The 24,454-nt window shown below is 34.2% G+C and overlaps 1 protein-coding gene across 3 annotated transcripts in view; it reads right to left on the bottom strand.

The window, feature by feature from the left end:
- Positions 1 to 24,454, bottom strand: part of ASCC3 (activating signal cointegrator 1 complex subunit 3) — a 301,513-nt gene that overhangs the window by 113,516 nt on the left and 163,543 nt on the right. For all 3 annotated transcript variants that reach the window (XM_074368581.1, XM_074368580.1, XM_010965191.3), the window contains exons 14-16: positions 20,332 to 20,466; positions 4,643 to 4,834; positions 4,107 to 4,331 (exon numbers count right to left, since the gene is read on the bottom strand). In XM_074368581.1, coding sequence (XP_074224682.1) covers positions 4,107 to 4,331; positions 4,643 to 4,834; positions 20,332 to 20,466 — 552 coding nt within the window. The remainder of the gene's footprint in view (positions 1 to 4,106; positions 4,332 to 4,642; positions 4,835 to 20,331; positions 20,467 to 24,454) is intronic.

The following is a 24,454-nucleotide window of genomic DNA, read 5'->3' as shown; positions in this document are numbered from 1 at the left end:
ATTTCCTAAATATTTACAAGAAACACAGGTAAACATTTTCTAGTCTGCTTCAGTAAAAGAAACTAGTTTGATGAAATGCTTAAAAATCGGACACTTGTGATTCTGTTGTCTGATAGCCAAATTGTGTTAATTCTCGTATGACTTACAGATATTTGAAAATAATATCAAACAACTCCTAAGAGTTGAAAATTCTGTAAAGGATAAAATAAAATCAGCTTCCTATTATTTTCAAAGTCAGACTCAGTAAATTAACAATAGTAAATAACTACCTATTGCCAGATAATGATAAGAATGAAGGAAAAGAGAAAGTAGGTATCAAAGGTTGGACCAAGTAATGCAAGTCTTCTAAATGTTCACCAAAAAGGAACAGACTACCCAGAAAGATGAATGCAAATTTAGGACAGTATATCGTATTGTGAGATTAATCCTTGAATGCCACCTAGTGACAAAAATAAAAATCTACTTGTAAATATTTGCTGTCTCCTAGTGGCTACTTAGTACAGGAGCCTTTTATAAAACAAGTATTTTTCACATTTACCCATTCATCTCAACAATCATACAGGAAGTCAGTAACAAGACTACACTGTGTAAAGCACAATGGATATGGCAATAAATAACTCTGGTCTCAAGAAGTTTTCTGGTCTTATACATGAGATATATGTAAATAATTAAGATGACATCTATGGAACTGCCATCTACAGTGCCTGGCACATAGTACGTATTCAAAAATGCTTTTAAAGAAAGACATCTAACATGTGAAACTTATAAAAAACCCACCCCAAATTTGGTACTCTAGAAGTAAGGCTTAAAGTATCACTTTGTGTCTAATTTAAAACTTTAGCCATTTAGGTTATCTTAACTGTTTATTTGTATGTGTTTTTTTTTTTTAACTGGTTGAAATCATATAAAACTAAGTAAGCAAATATAATAATCATATTTATATAAATACATGTGTGTATATAAACCCCTTTAGTAAATGCATGAAAACACCATTTATGCCACTATTCATTTATTTATTCCACTAAAATCTGAGTGCAAGTACTCAGCATAATTGGGGCTGAGTATAAAGGGACAATTAGATAACATAAGTGGTACAGTCTTGTACTGAGTAACAGTTTAGCACAGGTATTTGTTAAATTTTCACAACAATGTAGTAACATTATTCCTATTTTATAAATGGGAAAATTGGTACTTTTTATGTGAAGTGAATAGAGTCAGAGCCTGTCCAGAGCAGAAGACCTGCGCTGGAAAGTAAGCAGAGCCAGAACTGGGAAGGTTGTTAGACTGCTGAGGCCTTAAATCCAAGGACAAGGTGTTTGTACTGTGCCCCGCAGAGATGGGAGAAACTCTGTATAAAGAATGTAAGTACAGTTATAGAAAGATTAATATATTAAAAAAAGAAAGATTAATATATTTTAAAGTATGGACTACAGGGGGCTGGCACAGAATAAGTACTCAGTAATGTCTGCTGAATAAATTTTAATAAGCCTCAAACACACTTCAGTGTTTGTCTCAGTGCAAAATTCAGCAGCTTTATACAGGGCTGAGATTTGTGACCTTTTGGCATTAATTAGCATTAGGGAGTCAGCCCCATTAGGCATCGATCAGCAAAGATGCTTCATAAAATGTTTGCATTAAAATGATTACTTAATATAATAATTTCTCCAGTTCTTCTAAACTAGTGGTCAGAATTGATATTCATCTTATCAAAGATGTCAGGAAAGGCAATATTCCTAATTTAACATGACCTTTATGTTGGTCACTGCCGTTGCACAGTCTTGCAAAGATTTTGGAAGTCTAAAGACTTAAAAATCCATTACCTTAAGAACACAGCACACATTCATTTTATAAACTAATTTCACACTTGGTTCCCACAGATTACCAAATTTAATTTCATGCTCAACTATAATATAAGGGAGTTTGTTTCCTTAAGAAGAAAATTTACTTTAATTGGGAGCTATTCTAGTAGACAAAACATGATAAAGAAATTTTAGCAGTGGCTATACTTTACTATACAGCAAAAAATTTCAAGGTGTTTCATTATTTAAATGCCACTTAAGGCCTTAAATGGAATTATAGCTATAGTTAGTTGACATTTGTGAAAATGACAAACCTAATAAGTATTTTATGAATTTAAGGTGAATCTATGAACTACAATTTATTTTAATTTCTCAGGGCTTGACCAAATAGTTTCACTGATGGTATTTTATAGTCAGTCCCTAAGAAAAAGAGTTCCTTGAGGATAAGAGAAGTATTTTACTCAACTGTGTCTTCTGCATAATAACATTACCACTTTGGATTTACTTTATCACTTACAAAAAGCTATTAAGGACAATAATTCTAAGTTACAAAGATGTACTCTTCCTTGATATAATTTTCTAGAATAACTGTATAAAAAAGTCTTGCTTTTTATTTAAGTCAGAGAAATTATCTCTACCATTTTGGAAAATATTTAGTCCTGGTCTTAGAAGAAGGCAAATAGTATTAATATAGAGCATTTATATATATATATATTTACCTTTTAATTACTACATTTTATAAAACAATAATCTAGGCTATAAAGAAAAGACTAGGTTTATGATTAAATAGACCTGAGTTTGAAAACTAGTTTCAAAAATTAGTAGCTGAATGATCTTTGGATCAGTTACATATCTCTCTGAGGACAATAATATCTACTTAGCAGCAGAATTGAGAGAATGAGAGAATATACAAAAATAACCCAGAGGGTCGCACATCCGCAGTCCACTGCTACTATTACTATCTTCATACAATGAACTATTCCATTATAGATACTGGTGACCCATGACTCAAGACCTAATTATCTAAACCATGCCATAATAGTAGGTAATGAGGATGGAAACTGAGCTATAATACCTTCTTTGGAGTCAAAATTTATTTCCTAATCTTTTTTATTTTCTTGAATTATGGTATTAGAAACCAGCATCTTTCTAGACTTTTTCTACCTACCAACTAGATCTTCTAAACATTATCTAACCTTTTGAACCCAGATCAAGTTTTACCACCTTCATGAAGAAAGCCTTTTCTGATAGGCTGGGGCCAAAAGTATTTTCTCCTACCGAATCCTTCTTTAGAACTTACTATTTACCAACAATGCTGCACTATGTTTTTGTAACTTATTCTCCCCCTTTAGACTATACATATGCTCTTTAACAGAAGAACTGCATAGTGAGTGTGCTTTTCATCCTCTAAAAAGACTTGTAAATAACATGAATAGAATCTAAGTGAAATTTCTGAAAAATAGTATTTCATTACATATATTTCATTTATTCATCTATTTTTTACATCCTACCTACTTTCAAAAATTATTTGAATCAACTTTAATAGTAAGAAAGGAATACAGAAGCAGGAAAATGTTGGATGACAGAGCAATAACTTAAAAAGTCATGAAAACAATAAATCCTCATTTGAATGTTTGATACACAGACTCTTAAATTAAGAATGTTTATCCTCTTTACTAGTTAAGATGTTACCAAAGCTTCCAGGGTCTGCTATTTAAATCTCAACACACAACACACATCACATATGAAATAAATTATAATATTGTAACTCAATTACATTTTGTATAACAAAGTTAATCAAACGATCTAAGAGAGAGGAGCTTTATAAACCTTATAAAAACTTGAAAAGTACTTCATAATAAACTGTCTAAGAGTGCAATACAAATATAGTTGTTGCTACTGCTACTTCTGTTTCCCTAGTTTGTATAGCTTTGGTTAGATTTCCGTCCTAAAACAAAACCTCATGATTGAAAATTATAGTCTTTTAGCAATGAGTTCTTATCAGTTATCATCTGCAGTCTACACTGCTCTGAACTAACCAACAATACTGCCATTCAGCCTCTGTGTTTCATGACTGTGTATGACATAAAATGTATTATTAAATATTACAAAATAGCAATCAACTCAACTTTTATTTTACTTGGTCTTTCCTGAAGCTGATGATTTTTTTTTTTTAATTTTAGTTTTTTTTTTTTTTGAGATATAGTCAGTTTAAAATGTTGTATCAACCCCTGGTGTACAGCACAATCCCTCAGCCATGCCTGAAGCTGATGATTCTATTCCAGTCTTTTACTCATTAGATCTTACCTCTGCATTTAGATTATCTGCAAGGCTTTCCAGAAACTGACTCTCAATTGGGTTTTGCTGAGTGAGCAAAGTGAGGTAATGGCTGAGTTTATCATGTGTTGTGATGATGATTCCTTCCCCAAATTTGTCAAATTGTGGTCTTCCGGCTCGACCAAATATCTGCATGACATCTAAAATTCCAAGGTCAACAAAGGAGCCTCTTTTTGCAGCATATATTTGTGTTCCCTAGATGAGGAAAAGTTAATACAAATTTACATAAACACACACAAATATAATCCTGATGAGCTGAATACTGAAATTAGGCAAATATGATAAGATCTCAAAAGTGTACTTTAACTAATCCTTTCATCATCTGTGATAGAGTTAAATTTTCACAATATAAACTAGATTCTTTTGGAGAAAATAATTTTGACCTTCTATAAATAACATTCAAAGTCAATGAGGTAGCCAAATCACAATATTTTTCTAAATAAATCAATCCACAGGTTTGTTTTAAGATACCGCAAATCCATGTGCAAAGGAAAGTAAGCTCTTACCTTAATAATAACAGCATGAGCAGGAAGATTGACACCCCAGGCTAACGTAGCTGTACAGACTAGGACTTTGATATGCCCATTAGAAAACAAGCTTTCAACCAAATTTCTATCCTGCCGAAGCATTCCTGCATGATGAATACTAAAACCATCTGGAAATAATTCTCGTACTTGCTTATTTCTTGACTTTTGAACCTAGAGTAGATAACAACAAAACATAAAAGAATGTTATTTAGCATTTAAAAGCAATTTTATTTAGCATTTCTCTTGAGTGAGTTTATCAAAGAGAGCATAAAATTATTTTAAAAAATATTATGATCTTACCTTAGGTCTCAGTATATAATGTTTTATACAAAATCATTAAAATTATATTTTATTTATCTTAAAAAATAGGTAATCCTGAGCATGACACAAAATTCAAAAGGAAAGAAGTTAAAAGTAACTGTTCCTTTCACCCAGGTGTCCTTTTCTTGCAATCAATCAGTATTACCTGCTCCTATCCTTCCAAAAAGACTCTATTAAAAATAAGCATAAATCTCAGCGGCTTCCAACTTATTCAGAGTAAAGACCAGAGTTCTTACAAGACCTCCAGCAATCATTCCCATCCCCAAACTTCACTTACTCATACCAGACACAAGAGCTGACCTTTTCTCTATGTCCATTTTTTGACAAGTCCATACCTGCCTTGGGGACTTGACACTTTTGGTTTCCGACCCACTGCCTCAGAAGCCTTACTGAGAAGCCCCTGGTTCTGTGTGGCACACGCTCCTTCTCATGTCAATGAGCCAATAAACCCAACTGTGCTTCCTCTACACTTGCGTTCTGCTGATCTTTGATGGGAGGGCACTGGCCACCTGCTTTTGCTCCTCAGCTTTACATCTGCCCTGAATATACTAACTTCGCGTCTGGGGTCTGTTCTTTGGCCTGGTCTGAGCTCTGTTGTGGGATTTGGTCCACTTCTCTGCAATCTGTCTAAGTGCTACAGCAGATCTTACAAAATTAAAATTCACTGATGGCCCACTGTACGATGGAGAAAGTGTTTCTGCAAATTAAAAACTGTGGATTAATATAAGTGTTCAGATAGTCAAAGCTTCTGTTTGGGCATCACATTCCGTGCTTATTTGCTATTGCTCTGATAATTTTCTGACCAACCATCTTGACAGCTTCTTTTGCAACAGAATTTTCCATAGTGTTTTGGTAAGGGGCATGACATCAGCAAGGAGTGGGATTTCAGTGGTCTGTGGTTCTAGTACAGACTTTGTCACACTGATTATCTCTAAGGTCACTTAAAATTTTAAACTTCTAAGTTAATACTAATTAACTAAGAAAATGATCTAAGAAAACAACACTCCATGAAATCTGCTTCAAATATAAAATGGAAGGGAATGTCTTAACAAAGCCCACCATCTAGTGGCCAGCCATGTAAATAACAACTTAGAACTCGGCCTTTTTTGACTTTCAAACAAAATATGCGCGCGCGTGCGCGCGCGCACACACACGCACACACGCGCACACACACACACACACACACACGATTATCTTCTTCAGGTTTCAAGGGGACAGTATTCTTATTTCGTTTTTGTGCAGTGTGGTCAGCCTCTGAGAAATAATTTTATGCATACACTGTATAACTACATTTGAATCATATTGCCTTAACTTTCATCTTTTCAGACATGAGTTACTGTCAATCACACGAATACGGTATGACTTGGGATAAAGTCTGTTGTGGAGTATTTTGCTAGGATATAATAGAACTCTTTCAGGGGCCAAAGGTAGGGAAAGGAAAAACATTTTACCTACTCCATTTCTTCACTAATATTCACGAGTGAACATTCAGAGCTAACAGAGGAAACTAAAAACATACTGCTTGGAGATGTTCTGAACAAATCTCACTGCTGGATTGCTGCTTGTTTCAGGTGAAACTGCTGTCTGTGGACCCTTGCACTGGAATATCCTGATGTGCTTGTTATGAATGCAGATTTTTCAGTCGAAGTTCGGTTGGGGTAAGACTTGGCTTATGACACCAATGACACAGTAAGAAGTTGAGTGCAGGAAATATGTAACTGTGGTGAAGAATATTCTTATACGGTAGCAAGCTGCGGTGAGGACACAGCACCTGACTCTGACCAGGTGGGTTCAACTAGCTTGGTATTTATGAAGAAGCAAGAGGTGCCAGGGGTCACTTCTCCTTTGACTCTACTCCTGCTCATATTCTATGCACTTTTTTTTTTTGACGGAGGTGCTGAGAATTGAAACCAGCTGTACCACTGAGCTATACTTACCCCTTCATCCCCTATGCATTGCTTTTTTATTCGTTCAGTAGAGACCTAAAGTGACAGCAATCTTAAAATAAGTCTGGGTTGCTCATCCTCAATTATCTTTGAATCTGAATGTGCCATTTGTGATCTAGCCTAGTCCACAGTATAAATAAACTAGAAATCCTGGGGATAAGGCCCAGGGATGTGCACTTTTAAACATCTTATTCTAAAAATTATCATACTGTAAAATTAACTTTTCACTTTCGGTGTACAGTTCTATGAATTTTAGCATATATTCAAATTGTATAACCATCACGATAATCAGGATACAACGAAGTTCCTCTACCCTGCTCCGCCCCCAAATTCTCTTGTGTTATATTCCTTTATAATTAAACCCTCCCCACTTACAAACCCTGGCATCCCCTGATCTGTTCTTCATCCCTACTGTTTTGTCACTTCATGAATGTTACATAAATGAAATCAAACAGTATATAAACTTTAGGGACTGGTTTCTTTCACCCAGTTTGATGCCTCTGAGATTCATCCAAGTTGTTGTATCAGTAGTTGAGTCCTTTTTATTTCTAAATAATATTCCACAGTCTGAATGGATATACCACAGAATGTTAATCCAATCATCTGATGAAGGATGTTTGGGTTGTTTCCAGTTTAGGTAATTATGAATAAAGCCTCTATGAATATTAGTGTACAGGTTGTGTGTGTGTGTGTGTGTGTGAATACATTTTAACTTCTCTAAAGTAGATACCAGGAGTGGGATTGCTGCATCATATGGTAAAGGTTTAACTATGAAAACTGCCAAACCATTTCCAGAGTGGCTGTATAATTTTGCACTTATGTCAACAATGCATAAGTGCACCAGATGCTTCCCATGGTTGTCAGCACTTGATACTGTTACTATTTTCTTTTAGCTATTGCAACAGATATGTGGTGGTATCTCATTGTAGTTTTAATCAGTTTTTCCTTAATCTTTAATGATGCGAAATATCTTTTCATGGGCCTGGATGGACATTTCTAATCAGCCCCTCCAGTTATTCTGATACACACAAAGGCTTAAGGACCATAGTTCCTTACAGGAAGATAACTTACAGTGATATTTTTATCTACCTATGCACAATACAGCTGTACAATTTGACCTTATGTACAGCAACTTCACAGTGACTTAGTGCTAAGCACTCTGATATTTATTACTACACTGGATTATTTATGCTAATTTCTAAAAAAAGTAACTTCTAACAAATTTATAAAACATGATAATGACTAATAGAAAAAAAAAGCATACAGAACTAAAGAGAAGGTCATTTAAATAAGAAACGCCTATTTAATGTGCTAGATCCTAGGAATACAAAGAAAATGAAGTCAAAAATCTGAGCTTTGGACTGCAGACTAGAGAGAAAGACAGAAAAGATGTTTATAATAGAGGCATGTGGCCACAGCTAAAACTAGGTGAGGAATGGCATTATGGTTTATTTGTGTTTACACTGCTAGCACCTGGCAGAGTACCTTCTGTGTAGTACTCACTATACATTTCTCCAAGGAATGAGTCAATGATGTGCTAGTCTTATTAAAGAAGTCCTTACAGACTATGTGAAATGTGGGTCTTGAAGGACAAGTGATGTACTGCTAAATAGAGGGAGGTAGGCGGTAACAAAAACAAGCTTAGAGGCTGGAACCAGTGGAAGAGTACAGTGAGTCTGGAGAGCATGCTCAGGGTGGGTGTGGTAAATACAAGAAAATGCAGCTGCGATGGAGGACTGAGGTCAGGCTTTATCTGGTCCCAAGCACTGGTGAAAAAGAAGCCAATTAAAGTTTATAAGCAGGATCAGATTTACTGTTTAGAGAGGTCACTTGATAGTTGTGCCAAGACCAGACAGTAGATGAGCATTTCTGGGGTTATGACAATCCGAGTGAGAAGACAGAGGCAGGAGATACAGAGATATCACATAAAAAAGACCATGAAGTAACCAAAGCTGGGTGACTGTCTGGAAAGGAGGGGTGAGCAAAACATGAAGGAAAAGAAGGTGCTGAGACTGTTAGGTCTATCCTTGCCTTGGTGCACTAAATATATGATGGGGAAATAGGATGAGGAGAGCCAATGCTTGTGCCTTAGGCTAGGCATCAGGAAGGTGGGGAGAAGATTCAGTTTGGGACATGAGTTTGAAGACATCCATTATAAAGACTGTGGCTTTTACTCTGAATTAAATGGGAAGCTACTCAAGGTTTTTGAGCAGGGAAGAGACAGGGGACACCAGTTTTAGGTACTCTAGTACAACATTCTAGGGGAGATGGAGATGCGATGGTAGGTGGAACAAGGTGCAAAATATCTGAATAAAATCATGAATAAGGCTAAACTAACACACACGCAAGTCTATATATCTCTCTCTCTTTTTCTTGGATTTCTTAGCAAATGAGAAATAAAAACTAAAATTGCACAAGTTTAAAAATTAATGAAAACACCACACATCAAACTTATAGGACGTAGCACAGTTGTGCTCTCAGAAAACATCATACCTGAAATACTTATTGTAACTAAATAAGCATATAATAAATAAGTAAATTAAACATCTAATTTAAGAATTTATAAAAATAAAAAAATATGATAAAGCCAAGGGAAAAGAAATGTCCTAATAAGGTTAAAATAGAATCTGATTTTAAAAATGTGAAATTGGTAAGTAAATACAAAAACTCTTATTTTAAAAGAAAAAAATGAACAAAAATAGACAATGCCTATTACTGGGTAGCAGGAGTTGGTAAACTATGTGCCAACTGCCTGTTTTGTAAATAAAGTTTTATTGGAATACAGCCATATCAGTTTGTTTATATATTGTCTATGGCTGCTTTTGAGCTACAACAGAGGAGTTAAGGAGTTGTGACAGACACCATATGTTCACAGGCTTAAAATATTTACTATCTAGCCTTTAAGTAAAAGGAGACACGTAGCTGTATATAAGCACAACAGCACAAGAAGACAGACACAAAATTGGCAATGTGATAAAGAAAATGTTCAGAAATATATCACAATTTAAAAGACTCATCAAGGAGTACTTGGTAAAATTCAATACATTCCATTATTAAAACTGTTTAGAACAAATAATTTTCTAGGAAAATATGTTACTAACCTTTATATTAAAAGTGATAGAAAAATTAAAATAAAAGCAATTTAAATAAAATTTAAAGGCTAGCTAACATCCAGGCTTCATACTTTTAAAGACTAATTCTAATGTTATTAAGAGACCTTACAGCACAGAAGTAGAAGTAAAGCCTAAAAATTAATCTTTCAGAGGCGGTGTAATAGCACTGATATTAAAACCTGATAAAGCAGCAGAAAACAGAATATAATAGAGAAATCTCTTTTAAGAATATTAATCCAAATAGTAAAGAACTGTAGAAAACAGAATTCTCCAATTTATTAAAACAATACATCACAACTAAGTACAATTAAACCATAGAATACAATGACATTGTACTGATATACTTATAAATACACTTATATTAACATATTTATTAGTAAGTCAAAGGAAAGAAAATATCTTATCATCTCCAGGCTCTGAAATCTGACAAAAGACTACATTCAATCTTGGTGAATGGAGGTGACAATATCGATCTCAAACCTACTAAATTGTGAAACATTAGGATTATATCAGTTAAAATTAGAAACAAGGCAAAGCTGTTTACTATCAGCTTACCAATGTCCTAGACAATGAAATTAGACATGAGAAAATAATAAAAAGTATAAATACTGGGAAAGAAGAGGTCAAAGTAATTATTAGCTGCAGATAAAATAAACATTTCTTTAGAAAATTGAGGACTGATTAAAAACTAACTAAAATAATGATAAAATTCAGAAAGGTGACAGTCCTCAAAATCAGTATCTTAAACAAGTCTTTCTGTATATAAACAATAACTAGTCAGAAATAAAACTGAAGAAAATATTGCATTTATAAAAGCCATCAAAATCGGAAAAAAACAATAGGCAGCACATTCATGAAGAAAGTATTAAAACACTGCCGAAGGACTTCCATAAAATGAAATGACATGATTGTGGCGGAGATCTATTTGTACACTAGTTCCCTTGGAATGGTCTGCCTCTTGCACTCTGTGAGTGGGGGGCAGTTTCATATTACACCCAGGAAGGTCCCGAGGAGGTTCCAAACCAGTATCATTACTATATGAAATAAATTCCAGATAGATCAAAGATTTAACAATAAAAATTAAATTAAATTTTAAAAGTGCTGGAGGAAATCATGGATGAAGTAGGTATCGCTTTTATAAGCAAGACTAAATAAACTGATAAAATCTCACCATGGTAAAAATATTCACAAACAAAATAAAATCAAAGATGAACTAGAAAAAAAGTCTGTAACACATATGACAGAACACGCAGTTTATAGAAAAAGAAGTTCAAATGGTGAATATCGAATATGCTCAGCTTCACTCATAAAGAAATGCCAGTCAAAATAATAATGAAGTTCCATTTTTTGCCTATTAATCTGTCATAAACTCAAAAACTCTGACATTGCTTAGTGCTGGCAAAGTCAGACGGGAGGAAGTTATTGTTCCAGGAAATGTTAAGCTGGAGCAATCTCCCCAGTGGGCAATTCAGGACCATTCACCAAAATTTTATATGCGTGTACTGTGTTGATGGATAAATTCCACTGCAAGGAATTTTCCCAATGGACAGCATTTCAACTGCCAAGAATATGAGCAAGAATGTCTACTGCAGCACTGTTTACAATAAAGCATAATTAGAAACAACAGAAGTATCCATCAAGTCAGGCTGAGTCCGTGAATTAAGATAATGTCCACATTGGAGAAAACTTTGCAGCTGTTAAAAGAAAGAATCAGATCTTTCTGTGTTGATTTGGAATGATCTCTGAGACGTAGTATTGAGAAAAGCGAGAGACATAAAAGTGTCTAACACAATCTAACACAATTCAATTTTTTCATGCTAAAACTCACATGCAAACACATACAATGGTAGTTGTACAAAATCTTCCCTTGAAAGAAATACAAAAGTAAGAAGCTTTTAAACAGGAGTTTCATTTGGAGAAGTGAATGGAGAAAGATGGTTAAGACTACGAGTTATGGAGCTAAACTTGTTTATTACACGATGCCTGCTGCTTTCTCAAGTGTCAGAACAGTTGTTTCCCACATGGTTTCCCAGGGTGAGCTCTACCTGGAGTCCAGGCTTTGCTGTCCTCTGCAGAGCTGCAGAGGTATAATTCACCTTGTTCACATTCTCTGAATAAAGCATTGGATTCTCCAAGGAAACTATTTGAGATCCAATACTATACTCACTAGATAAAGTGTCTCTACAAATGGAAATTCAACACAAAAGAATACCAGCTGTGAAAAGGTAAAGGGAGTCAGGTGTGTAGTTTAAGAATTGTCTAAGCTTGGTTTCCTCTGATTTTATATTTCCATTTGTCACAGGTGAACTTCCCATATAGGGCTTTATTGTCAGTAAAATTAGAATGGAATGGACAGCTGCTAAAATAATCCATTAGCACACAGAGGGTACTGTATTTCCCCTCCACCTCCCGCCCCCAATGAAAGGACATCAAACTTCCTTCCATGACTTTACGTATCTTTTTCTTTCCCATGACAAGGAAACTCAGTGTGAGCACTTTTTTAAATGAAAAAGGTTAAAATGTAACCACTTCCCAAAGTCGACTTCCAAACTAACACAAACACATGATTAAAACATGAAGATCGACAGCAAGCAATTAAGAATATTAAAAAACAAATTTGTTTTTTTCTCCACAAGACCAAAAAATATGCAGAAGTAACACAAGACCTTCAGCTCAGATACAAACCGTGAACGAAAGAGCAATATGAAATTGCATAAATATTTTACAGTGACCTTTGTAAACCTTCTGTGGTAATTTATCTTGATGAGATATGCTTTAATGTGGATAATTTCAAATCCATTAGGAAGGAATAACTTAAGTGTCATTATCAAAACTAAATTTAACCAGAAAGAGGTAAGTATTTTCTCCCAAATGATACCACTCTTTCCCACAACTACTAGTGAGTAAATCTTTTCAATATTGGAAAAAAATATTATAAAGCCCTCAATTTTGGTAAGCGTGGTTTTTATCATTAAAGTTTATAAAATTAATCAGTGGACCTGCTTACATTGTTTGGAGCATAAACCATTATCTGGCTTATCTTTTGACACAGGAGTTTAGAGATCAAAGGAATATATGTCACCTTCCCCACCCTTTCTCTTTCTCTCTCTTTTAGAGCTCTTATTCCACTTTAAACCCTATCACTGGGACATCTGAAACTGGTCCTCCGGCATCTACACCAAGAAAACCACAACCTGCATTGTTCTGTCTTCCATAAGACTTTCAGAGGAAATACATCACACTTCCCACCCTGTTCTCAGGATAAGGCTCATTAGCCACCAACAAAATTTAGCTATGATCAAAACTTTTGAGGATAATGTTAAAAATTCTAGGGCCTTAGTTTCAGATATTCTGATTCTGGTAACTGGTAAGATGTCTCTCTTCCCTATCACCACTTCCACAACAGTTTGTACTAACCTTTTACAAAAACCTTTGTTCCTTTAAGGTTCAGTATATCTGGCCATGTTACCTGTCATCAAGGTCTTGGAGAAATGAGGGTTGAAAATTACAATGGATGTACTATACATTCAAAGTTCATTTTCCCAATATACACATCTCAGTATCACTCGGGATTAAAAACCTTACCTATGTAATCTGTGTGTTTTTAAAGTTCATGCATGATGAAGGGCATCTGTAGTAGTGGCTGTAGCTTCTACATGCTGGATCACCGCGATGGTGCGGTGGCTTACGCTCAACATGCTGTTCTAGTACTTCCAGTATAAGAAGTAGCTGCCTAGCTTCTACTCCTCCAGTCTTAACCAACATTCTAGTAAGTATCTAACTTCTCACAAAATTATTTTTTATATAAAATATACCTAGAATGGTTTGTTTCCTTTAAGGAGTCCTGATTGATAGAATGCATCTTTCTCAATCCACTTTAAACAGGTTGACAGCAGAGTTTATCTATCTTGATACCTACTGATCTACCACAGTGAGTGGTACGTAGCTTATACTCAGTAAACAGTCACTGAGTAACCACCACTAAAAAAAGTTTCAGGTTCGTGTGTATACAATCAATTCACAATGACTCACACTAGCCTACTTCCCATAACCAATTTCCATATCCCATCCAACTGTGCTAATTATTCACTTTAACTGGGGAGAAAGAAAGTACCATGTCCCCCGATCCATGTTACATTCCTAGAAAGGTGATCTTGGTTCCTACATGAGCTACCCTGGAATTTCTACAACCCAATTACATAGCAACAAGTTAACATTCCAGAGAGAGCATCCTAATTAGAAAAGAGAATCTTATTTAAAATTGCATTCTTTATATCTATTTGGCCATTTTAAAATAAATGCTGAAATAAAAAATTAAAAAAGAGTGTGCTATGAAATATCACTTTGATTTTTAAATTTTATCAATATAAAAATCTCTGTATCACTAGGGATTAAAAACCTTATTTATGTAATCTATGTGTTTTTAAAGTGGCTCCCCTACTAATATATTTTCAAATGAGAGAGTAACAATATTCTGATATACATACTCTTCCAAAACAGCAAAATTCTTTAATAAGATGTATAAATTTGCTATAAGAAATTTATTCTATGCTTCTAAAATACATCTTAAAGCACAAGAACTAAAATTACTGCAATCAAAATTTAGTTAAAAGTAATAACAAGAGAAATAAGGATAAAATTCCAATGCTACTTTCTATGTTCCTTAAAAAATGTCTCACTATAAAGCTCTTTGACATGGGTCATGGTAATATTTTTTGGAAATCATACCTAAAGCACAAACAACAAAATCAAAAGTAAACAAGTGGGATGACATCATGCCCATGTCCTCTTTCTCTTTTCCCTTGGAATGCTCTTTACCCTCATTGCTGCTACTGAAATACAAGACCACTGGTTTAAATTAATATACTTCTCCTTTGTGTTCTCACTGAACTATCTGTCCTTCTCTCATGTTTTTCTTTTTTTTACCACATTTTGCTTTCCTTATATATATTTATTTCTAAATCCTCTGTGAGAATGCCTATGTCTTAGAAAGACTCTGTCTCATCTGGCCACTTATTTAGGTTAGAGTGGCACAAGACACTTGGTCAATTGAGTTAAAACTGAAATATTAATTTAGAATTGGATGTCTTATATACTCTAAAATCAGTGTTCTTAGCAGGTATACAATAGTTAATTGAATTACTGTCCATGCTTTATTTTAAAATTCCCCTATTATTGGATATTTATGCTGTCTGTATCATTTTTTTTCATTATAAATAACATGTTGGAATAAAACTCTTGGTATATATTAACTTTTCCTTTTAATCTTTCCTTGGAAAGATTCCCAGGTTTAAGATTTCAAGGTTAAAGGCTCTAAAAAAATGTTTGGCTCTTAAAATATATTACCAAATTTTTTTTTTAAAGGATTGAACTGATTATTGCCACAGGAAATCTAGGAGTGTGCCAAATCCTCAAAACATCTTCAGAATTCGACATTAACATTTTTAGTTTTTGATAATTTATTGGGTTTAAGAATATAAAGCCTATTACATTTCACAACTTTAATAATTTTTTCTTCCAGTTTGTTGACCTATTTTATTTCCTTTTTTGTTCATTTAAGTACTGGAATCATCATGTTTTAGTTATTAAACTTAATAAGTACAGGACCTAAAGATGTAGATATTAACTGGTCTGTTGTATTTGTTGTATTTCCCCAACCTATTTATTGCCTTTTAAAATTCAATGTTATTTTTTGTTGTTCAAAGCTTCAAATTTAAGTGTTGTCTCATCTATTATTCTTTAAAACTGTCATCTTCTTTCCCTTCAAAGCTCATACATAACCATTTACAGTGTGTCTACTATGTGACAGGCAAATTCTATGTTACCTCATTTAGTACAAAAATCTTAAGATATCATTGCCACTTTGTTTATGACAAATCATAGCTCGAGGAAGTTGAAATGCTATGTCAGAGTGTGTGAATCAAAATTAAAAACCAGGTTTGCCTGGATCCAAAGTCTTTATTCTGAAAAGGCTACCTCCCTTTGAAAACAGAAAAGTCATGCTTCCAAAAATCCAATTAATTTTCTTTGATTTTATTAAAAAACATTAATATACTTTTGATATTCTTTCTGTGTGGTTACAAACAGCCAGTATAATTAATAAGTTTGCCTCCAAAAGGAAAGGAGGTTGATATGCCTGATGAAAGAATAAACTCTGAGAAAATAACATTTTGCACTCCAAGTAAAAAATAAGAGAAAGGGAGCTATTAGACATCTATTACTGCCCTTACGTAACAGGTATCATCTATTCCAGGAAGAGGAAATTCTAAATCTATTTGGCTATACTGACACTGGATAGCTGCTAAAGCAGAAATAATTAAAGCTATCAATATTAAGTATCAGATAACTTATATTAAAGTCAAATTCCTTTAAATTAAGCAAAGGCTAGAGCTAACCTATGAAAACAGGAGATGTTGGCAGATCTAGATAATAATAGTGTCATAAAATGACATAGCTTGAGAGTACATATTATTATTGGATTTTTCCAAGTGTTCTGATTTGTTTAATGGATATTTCCAGTAATTACATTCATGAGGCTTACTGCATGATAGACCGTATCTACCTATAGGAAAAACTTCTAGTATCACTAATGTATGTAAAAAATCTAACCACATCATTGCCCATAAATCAGAGAAATATTGTACAGGGTGCGGGGGGTGTGTGTGTGTTTCTGTGTGTAAGAACACCCATCCTAATACTAGAGTATTTAAGGCCTGTTAAAATTTTCATCCCTAAAAGGAAGAATTATTTGACTGAGAGGGCAAATGAAACAGAATCTTAAGATACTAATTCAAATAATTTATTCAACTTACAATTACAATAATAAGAGCAATAGCTTAATAATGAAAACGTCTGCATACATAATGATACATGTCTATGTATAAATGTAAGCTGCTACTACTCCCTGAAGTATGTTCTTACAGAAAATAATGGTTTCTTAAGAAGTATCTTTGTGGGGGAAGGCAAAAAGGAATATCCAGAGTAAATTTCTAAAAGTAGATTTCCATAATATATGTAATATATTATCATTCTTAGAGAGTTTCCAAAATAATTTCATGCATCATTTCACCTGTTGCTCATGGAAAACTCCTAGGATAGGTGTTGTTTACCCCATTATTATTCCATTTGACAGAGGAGAAAGTATGTTTCAGACATGTTTAGGTGTTTAAGGCCACAGGGCTTCTAGAGGTGAAGCCACAACCAGAGCTTTATGTTCGCGTGCCCTCTTGCTTTGGGGCTCATTTGGAATTTCTGGGACACTCCCTTCCCCAGAGAGAACGGGAAGCTCTTTATAGCTAAAACTACTCTTGGGGAACTTCACTTTCCTTTTCCTATTTTCCTGTTTCAGTGGACAATTTGGAAATATAGATGATTTTTCAGCTGGGAGTGAATTTGATATTAAAGATGGGAATGGATTGAGGAGTCCTGAAGTATAAATGTTACTTACTGGGAAGAAAAGACTCATTCTCAGCTGTGGCTAAGGCATGGAAATAGCCTATACACACACATACACATACCCCGCCCACACACAGAAAAGGAGTTCTCATCAGAGTTTTATCTATTATTTACTAGCTACAGTGTGCTGAATAAAACTGTGAAGAAAAGCTTTTAAAAACCATACTTGGTGAGTCAGGGATTGAGACGGTTACATTAAGCACTTAGGGGGAAAGCAGCACAGAGACACAGTAGGGATTTAGCTGCCTTTCCATTAACAGGAGTTAGGAGTCTCCCACCACAGCAAATTTACCTTCTAATTTTATTTTAATGCTTTGAGTACTTAATTTCCCATTTTTCAAAAACATAAGAAATATCTCCTGTCATCATGGTAATAGCTTTCTTAGTACTGCCAGAATGTTAATCCATTCAAGTTCAAAAGGCACTTCAACAAATAAGGACAAACATACAACTTGCACTGAAGAATAATCTAAAATTCTGGATCTTTGAGAAAACATTTAGAAAGATTACCTTTTGTTATAAAATAACTTCCACTGTGGAGGGGCCAACTGTTTTGAATCTCTCTTTAGGAGAAAGAGGGATACAGTTCGGCTAAAGTAATGTTCCTTTCTTTTACTAAAACAAACAAACAAAAAAACTCAAAGCCCTAAAGTCAGACTGGGTTTGATATGTTTGCTTTTGAACAAACAGGATGCACTGTACTGATGGGGTAGACTTTAGAGTCAGACTGGTTCAAATTACAGCTCCACTTATTACAGGGGAGTCTCTGAGAACTTTATTCTGTCTTCTCAGTTTCCGTATCTGCAAAATGGTGATAAGAATCTTTCAAGGAAAGAACAGTGGTAGAGATCAAATGAGAAAATTAAAGTGAGAACATCACTTATGTTTGTCTCCAAGGAACAAAGGCAAAAAAAAAAAAATTGATTTTGGGGTACCTACTATCAGCTGAATACTGTATTAAAGAATATAATGGTGAACAGGACAACGTTTCTTGAAAACATGTACTTATTAATAAATGTCTGTGGAATCCATTCAGAATCAAAATCAAGTATAATAAAAATACCTAAAAGAGATATAATAAAATGGCAAAGGATTTTCAAGTCTACTCAACTGTAACTTTCCATTTCTCCATGTTTTTTTTCAGCATAGTGATCTGTGATTGTGTGTTTGGTGACACTACCTTAATTAAATAAATAAATATTATTTTGAAAATGTCTCTACATAAATTATTTCTATATGCTTTAGAATATTTCATGCTATATTTGAGTTATATTTGATAGATGCTGTATCAAAAGATAATAATAATACTAACCCACATCATAGGTTGTTGAGAGCACTGAATGAGTTATAGAAAGCAATGAAAACAATGCTTGGTACGAGTACACTCAATAAATACTGAATATTATTATTGTAACAATTAGATAATAAACCTGCCTGATGTAGAACAGCAGTAATTCTCAGAACTGAGAGGTACAAAATAACCAGAAAACCACAAGGTGGCTCTCAAGGCTTGGCTTTTAAACACAATAGAGTTCTGTATTTTCAAAGAAATGAAACAAGACTCAAGAATGCCAACCTAACTTTCCAAAGCTGCTCATAAATTCATAATTAATAAATAACTGGAAGAATGCAAAGCTGCATAATAAGCGGTAGGTAATAGAAAATTTTATAAAGCAAAAAAAATGAAGAAAATGAATACATTTTGTAGTTAAACTGAAAGAGAATATGACATTCAAAACAACTAGCATCAGATTATCATAGTCAGAATTTAAAATACCAATAGAAAACAGGGAAGTTTATAGCACAACCCTAACAACTAAATACATAAAATGGCACATAAGGTGGTAAATGTGAAGTTGCAGAGTACAGTGTCTGGCAGCTGTTCAGCAAATATCAGTTCAATCTTATGTTATACATAGAAAATATCACTGTCAGAGATTTTTTTATTTGAAAATTTATTGTTTATAACTTTAAATCAGGGCAAATTTTTCTGCAAAGGGACAGAGAACGTTTTGGGATTTGTGAGCCATATAATCCCTGTATCGACTACTGATTCTGCCCTTGTGTTTAAAAAAAGCAGTTATAGAAAATAAAGGAAGGGTTTTGACTATTTTCCAGTAAAACTTTAATTATAAAATGCCACCTTTGGCCCTTGGGCTGTAGTTTGCCCACTCTTGATGTAAATCATTATTTGGTATAATTAAATAAAACCCTCTGTAAATCTTGGAACACTATCAATACCCAAATTACCTAGAGATGTGCTTCTCAAGCTGAAATGTGCATAAACCACCCAGGGATCAAGCTGAAATGCAGATTATGATACGGTAAAGCTCAGGTAGGGCCTGAGGTTCTCCATTTCTAATGAGGAGACAGGCTTTTCAAGTCCTCTGAGTACATACCGAGTAGCAAGGCAGCTGTTCTGAACCTTTTTGGTTTCAGATTTTTACATACTCAAGAAAGAGCTTTTGTTTATGTAAGTTGCATCTGTCTCTAGTAATCTTATAAATTAAAAAAATTATCTGTTATATCTTTAAAAGAACAATAATCCATAAGATGTTAACATATTTCATAGAATTTAATTGCATTTTATGCTTTAGCTATATTTTCAAGAGCAGGATTAAACATTACAATTATAACCAGATAGAAAAAAGTGATCATTGAACGCGTCATGCATTGGGATTCTTTCAAAGTCAAGAAAAAATTCAAGATTATAACAGGATAAAATTACCTTCTTGAATATTGAAGATCATGGTGCTTTCCTATATAAAACATCTGGTATACCTAGCACATTATGTGATTTAGTTCTTGTATTGTAATGTCGTTTGCTCCCTACCTGTTTTTCTGCATGCCCATATTCAGGTCCTTGAGTAGGTAAAAAGTAGGAAATCTGGCCATTATTCTTTGCTCTTTCTATTAGAGACATAGCTGTTCTTACAGTGGCATTTCTAGCATGTACAAACACCATCACCTAAAATAAAGAAAAGAAGTTTATTTAATATTCAAATTCATTCAAAGATGGCTTAATACTAGTCTGGAAATCACCCTGTATAAACAACTGTTAATTTTTCAAAATAAAACCCCCAGTTTATGAATTCTCCAACATTTGATTATTTTAGAACAAAGTGTATATATAGGATAAAGTCAAGTTAAGTAAAACTCAATAAACACGGCTTTATTTATTTTTAGCCTATAAATTGGCAGAGGTCAGAATAAAATTAATGGATTATATAAAATGTGGAGTTTAATTTGTGCATTTCTCTTTTGAAGACATGAGTCATTAGCATAATCATATATTATAAGGACAGAGTATAAAAATATACAAAGAGTCTTATTTCATAGTCAATGAAATTGCTAGTATCATAAAGATGTTTAAAGAAATTGAAAACAATAAAGAACATTCTTCCTTGGACAAAATCATGTCGAAAAACAACCATTTAAAATAGAGTTCAGGGGGCTGCTGGCAGTGAAAAAGCTCCCAGAGAGGTATTTGGAATTTTCTGTTGTGACATACCTTCCTGTGGAATTATTCACAAAGCGACTGTGGAAATCTGAATTAGGGGGAAGTTGAGTGTCTGGATGCTTTGTCAAGAAGTGGAAAAAAAGTCTTTTCAGATACAGTAGGCAGGCAGAATGTGAAGGCAAATTAAGAGAATAAAATAAGGGAGTGCTAGCAGTCTGCATTTGCTGACTATCAGGGCCTGCCTTCTCTCCGTGATGTTTCTTCTTTGGCTTCCACTCCCCCTGCTCCCTCTCTCCACAGCTCAACCCCAGCCTTCCCAAAGAGCCTTTACTAAATTCCTAATTCTTGCCTCTCTTCCCAGTATCCATATACTTCTGTCAATCATGTTGTCCTAGAAGCTGGAATTTGGGTGTTATTTGCAGGCTACACATTTAGAAGGACATGCAACAGATTATTTTTAGTCAGGGAATTACTAGGCTCAGCAAGCTGACCTGAGGAAGAGAAGATCATTTTGAGGATGGACGAAAGTGAAAAAGGGACGGAGGCTGGGATTTCACCAGAAAGGAGACAGAGCGACACAGCTCTAGAGCACATGCTGTGTAATTAACCTACAGTAATCTTTTTTTTTTAAACATTTTTTATTGATTTATAATCACTTTACAATGTTGTATCACATTCCAGTGTAGAGCACAAGTTTTTAGTTATACATGAACATATATATATTCATTGTCACATTTTTCTCTCAGTGAGCTACCATAAGATCTTGTGTATATTTCCCTGTGCTTTACAGTATAATCTTGTTTATCTATTCTACATTTTTGAAATTCCAGTCTATCCTTTCCCACCATCTGCCCCCTTGGCAACCACAAGTTTGTATTCTATGTCTATGAGTCTGTTTCTGTTTTGTATTTATGCTTTGTTTGTGTGTTTTTTTTTTCTTTTTTTTTAGATTCCACATATGAGTGATCTCATATTATGGTATTTGTCTTTCTCTTTCTGGCTTACTTCACTTAGAATGACATTCTCCAGGAGCATTTATGTTGCTGCAAATGGTGTTATGTTGTCAGTTTTTATGGCTGAATAGTATTCCATTGTATAAATATACCACATCTTCTTTATCCAGTCACCCATTGATGGACATTTAGGCTGTTTACATGTCTTGGCTATTGTAAATAGTGCTGCTATGAACATTGGGGTGCAGGTGTTATCCTGAAGTAGGGTTCCTTCTGGATATATGCCCAGGAGTGGGATTCCTGGGTCATATGGTAAGTCTATTCCTAGTCTTTTGAGGAATCTCCATACTGTTTTCCACAGTGGCTGCACCAAACTCTGCATTCCCACCAGAAGTGTAGGAGGGTTCCCCTTTCTCCACAGCCTCTCCAGCATTTGCCATTAACCCACAGTAATCTTATAATTAACTCACAGTCATCATAAAATCAACCCATAGTAACTTGTCAAGGGGAATGTTTCACATATGGGATCTGATAAAACTCACAGTAGAGCAAAACCTCTGATAACAATCATTCAAGAAACTGGAATACTTAAATAACCAATATTCTTTTAGGGTGTATTCAAAGTAAAGGAGACTAGATAATTTGAAGAAGAACAGACATTCCTCAATAAAAATCTCCCAAAACGGAGAAAATAAAACAAGCATTGTAAGTCACCTGAAGATGTTTACCATAAGTTAATCACAGCCTTTGAGGCTATAAAGCTTGAGATTTCACACTTTATCAGAGCTCTAACTTACTCTCTGATACTAATGCATTCTGAAAAGAAACATGATCATAAGAATATTTTAAGGAGTACAATAATAAAATTTATTTCAGAAAGTTTCATGGATACTTAGAAAATTCTTTTGTTTTCCTTATTTTCAACTTAAGAAAACTCAAATCTGATTTTTATAGGCTCTATAGCTTTCTGGGGAATTATCCTTACCTCATAGGATGTCAAAAGACTGCCATTTAAGCTCATTAAGATATCGTCATAATTATTGACATAGCTGTCTAATATTATGTTAGATAGAAAATCCTGTTAACTATGCCCCAATGAAGCTTCACCAATTCAGAAGCTGTCAAATTCTACCATCCTTTGTAAAATGTATTGATATTTCAACTGTGAGTTTCCTTTTAAAGGGTAAGGCAGATTTTTTTCTTTTATATAAATTTGATTACACACAAAGCTTTATCCCTAACATTAAATTTTACAAAAATCTCAATTAAAATGAAGTTACTTATTATTTTATTAATTTATTCATTCATTCAAGCATTTCTGAGGATGCAGTCACTACCAAATGCTGAGAAAACTGCTATGAAAAAGAGACAAGGTCTCTGCCCTCATGGAGATGAGAATCGTGCATGATGGATTAAATGAGCACAAAATAATTTTTACTTAATATAGATTCACTGGCCATGTATTTGTAGAATACTGTTGAAAGGAAAGATATGAAAATGGATAAGACATGGTCCCTTCTTCCATACAATTTAAGGAGGAAGATAAAACTGCAGACATAATTTAGGAAGCTGACCTAGAAGATGGATGGAGTGTGGATAACACAGGAATGCTAAACATGGAGCTAGCTGGTCTCCTTCCTTCATCCATGCCAAGATATTACACATACTTATTGTGTGCCAAGCAGTGGACAAAGCACCAGGGATACAATGATAAATATGTTCCAAGGCACCAAATTGGAACACTGCTATTATGGCAAAAAAAACCCACCAGGAATCCGTGCCACCTGGCTGTAGAAGCAGGGTGCAATCTGAATGGAGGAGGCTACAGCAGTATATAGAGTATTTATCCTTGGTAATTTTAGTGTGTTAGCTTGAAGAAGTAGGTTCTCTTTCAAAATTTCTTACTCTGACGCCCAGGGACCACTTCATCAGAATCACTGCGGGGGCTTGTTAAAATAGATTTCTGGATCCTCCTCTAAAACCAAGAGAGTAAAAATATGTAGCAGTGGGGTTTAAAAATTCAATAATTAACAACTATTGGGATCACCACTGTACTACTACTGAGTGAAATTAGTTAATGATTACCACCGACTTAGCTTTCTTCTTCTAAGACAAAAGAAGTTTAAAATAAAACATAAATAAAACCACCATTACAAAGACCCCCTAATACCTCATCTTTATTTACCTATACATATGAAATATGAGGGATTATTAGGATATTTTATGTAACCAGTATAGCCCCAAGAAAATTTTCCAGATGGGCTAGGGTTTTATAATACAACCAAATTTCTGTTCTCCATAATTCAAATGCCACATTATGTAAATCCTCTGAAAATAACAGATATGGAGAACATACGGGAAAATAAAATATGACCCTAAATCTTCATTAATTATTTCAGTCTGACTTGTCAACTTACCATTTTGCAAATTATTTTCTACTGCAGCCAAGAGAAATATTAGTTACAACTTAAAGCAGCAATTTCTTTTTATTAAAGAATCCATCATGTCTTGTTCAGTAAAATAAACTCTTTTTCTTATTAAGA

This window comes from Camelus bactrianus, chromosome 8, assembly GCF_048773025.1.
Source record: "Camelus bactrianus isolate YW-2024 breed Bactrian camel chromosome 8, ASM4877302v1, whole genome shotgun sequence".
NCBI classification, from domain to species: domain Eukaryota; kingdom Metazoa; phylum Chordata; class Mammalia; order Artiodactyla; family Camelidae; genus Camelus; species Camelus bactrianus.
The sequence above is the reverse complement of the archived record's forward strand: the minus strand, read 5'-3'. Positions and strand labels throughout refer to the sequence as shown.